This window comes from Loa loa (genome assembly GCF_000183805.2).
Source record: "Loa loa unplaced genomic scaffold supercont3.27, whole genome shotgun sequence".
In the NCBI taxonomy this organism is placed as follows: domain Eukaryota; kingdom Metazoa; phylum Nematoda; class Chromadorea; order Rhabditida; family Onchocercidae; genus Loa; species Loa loa.
The window spans coordinates 69,039-70,926 of NW_018108207.1; the positions used below are offsets into that span (position 1 = coordinate 69,039).

The window sequence follows — 1,888 nt, forward strand, 5'->3', positions numbered from 1 at the left end:
AATTCTCCTTGTATGTCAAGGCTGGTTCTTTTAGTAAATAATGATTTGTTGTCTTATATTTTTAATAAGTGTTTTGCACACTTTTATTAGACTGAGCAAGCAGTTGCTTCGTGGAAATGCTTATCTTCGGACAAAGATTACTGTTTGAGTTGAAAAAAGAAAAATAACAGAGAAAAGATTTATTCAAACGGTGTATTCCAAAATTTTATGAGAGGACTTTACTTTAAAAAAATGAGAAGGAACAGCTGATAGGATAAGACGATTTTGTTGTGCCTTTTAGTTCTTATTTTCTTATGAACCATATTTACAAGTGAATGCACGCTTGTGCTTATGCTCAGTAAACGACCGGTCGGCAGTTGATTTCAATTGTTTAATCATTTCAATCATGGCTGGTGATTAGAAATTGACTAGTTTTAAATTATGTTGAATTCGTTCTTGGGAAATATTCTAGTGTGTTTTTAGTTTTGATTTAATGCATAAACTTAAGGGCAGTTGCCATTTCAACACATCAGAAAATGTACTTGAAATTGCTGAGATGATCTGCTTTGTATTTGCGAAGCTTGGTGCATATTGCGAAAGGGTTTGCATGATTGTGCCAATCTGGAGATTATTTTTTGCTGTCAAAAAAACCAGGGAATTATAATTGGTGAACCGAAGCTGGTGGAATATCTACGTAGCAGTGTGAAACATTTGAACTCAGACAGTCCTGTTTTAGGAATCCGTTGACGATTCCTATTCCAATATTTCTGTTTCATTTTGTGGTTGTTCATATCCAAAAATCGTTACTTTTAAGTAAATTGCAGAAATGATTTGTTAAATCTGTCTTACCGTGAAGACATATAAATCATTTTTTCTGACAAACAAAAATATTTCATACATTTATCTAATTGAACTCTCGCATTTCCTTCTCATGTTAATTGCAAAGGTGCTAAAAGAAACCGTCACGTATGATCCAATTCATCCGTTGTCCATGATGCTGTCTCTGCCTGGATGTATGTGGAAGTTAGCCGAAAAGATCATGGCCTAACGTACTCCGAACATTACCTGATTTGTATGCTTATTTCATCTTTCATGACAACAGATTTTCGAAAACTCGAGTCAAGTTGTTACGAGGAAATACCCTTCCTAATAATCTTATAGAAATATAAGTAACGACAACTTACAAAACAGCGTTTGTTAAGAATAGCACATTTACCGTTGCCAGGAATATTTTCTGCCATCCAACAATATCGTTAGCTGGCGCTAGTCTCCAAACCATTACCGGTACCACTAACATTATTATTGTTATTCCTGCAATTCAGTAAAGTTATGAAAAATCTCCTAAAAATCACTGCAATCAGTACTGCAAACTTGTGAACCATCGTTTAACTGCACCAAAAAATCTGATGACTTGTAATATCTTGAAATTCTGCCATAAAAATCGGGAGATTCGGCATAAATGCCTCAATTTCGTCTATCCCAATCTGTGAAATTTATTGATCAAAATAAATTATGTCATGCTAACGCAAGTTCAGATCATATGCATATTTTTTAATCATTGTTTTACTAACACATGTCTATTTTATTCTAGGTATCTGCTCGGAATTCCACCAACGTAACCAAAATGTTCAGTGTTATAAATATTTATATCATGTAAGTGTGCAAGGATTAGATCTGATTGAAAATTGAACTTAAGCAAACCTAATGAAACATTTCCCGTAACCAAAGGACTGAAATGTTTGGATACAAGTGGTGTAGCTTTGAAGAAACCACCGGTTTTGAAGCCAAGACAGCGGGCTGCAATTTTACGGCAAACGGTTGCAGTAGAGCCCCAAGATATCGGCATGAACGATAAAATAATTTAAATAATAATAATAATAATAATAATGATTGTCGTGAAAACGAAACC

At 34.2% G+C, this 1,888-nt stretch overlaps 1 protein-coding gene across 1 annotated transcript; it reads right to left on the reverse strand.

The window, feature by feature from the left end:
- Positions 1-941: 941 nt before the first annotated feature.
- LOAG_15145 (hypothetical protein) lies at positions 942-1,825 on the reverse strand (the record flags this gene model as incomplete). Its single annotated transcript, XM_003150636.1, has 3 exons — positions 942-986; positions 1,196-1,290; positions 1,681-1,825. The coding sequence occupies 3 exons, from the start codon at positions 1,823-1,825 to the stop codon at positions 942-944; spliced, it is 285 nt and encodes a 94-aa protein (XP_003150684.1).
- Between the last annotated feature and the right edge of the window lie 63 nt (positions 1,826-1,888).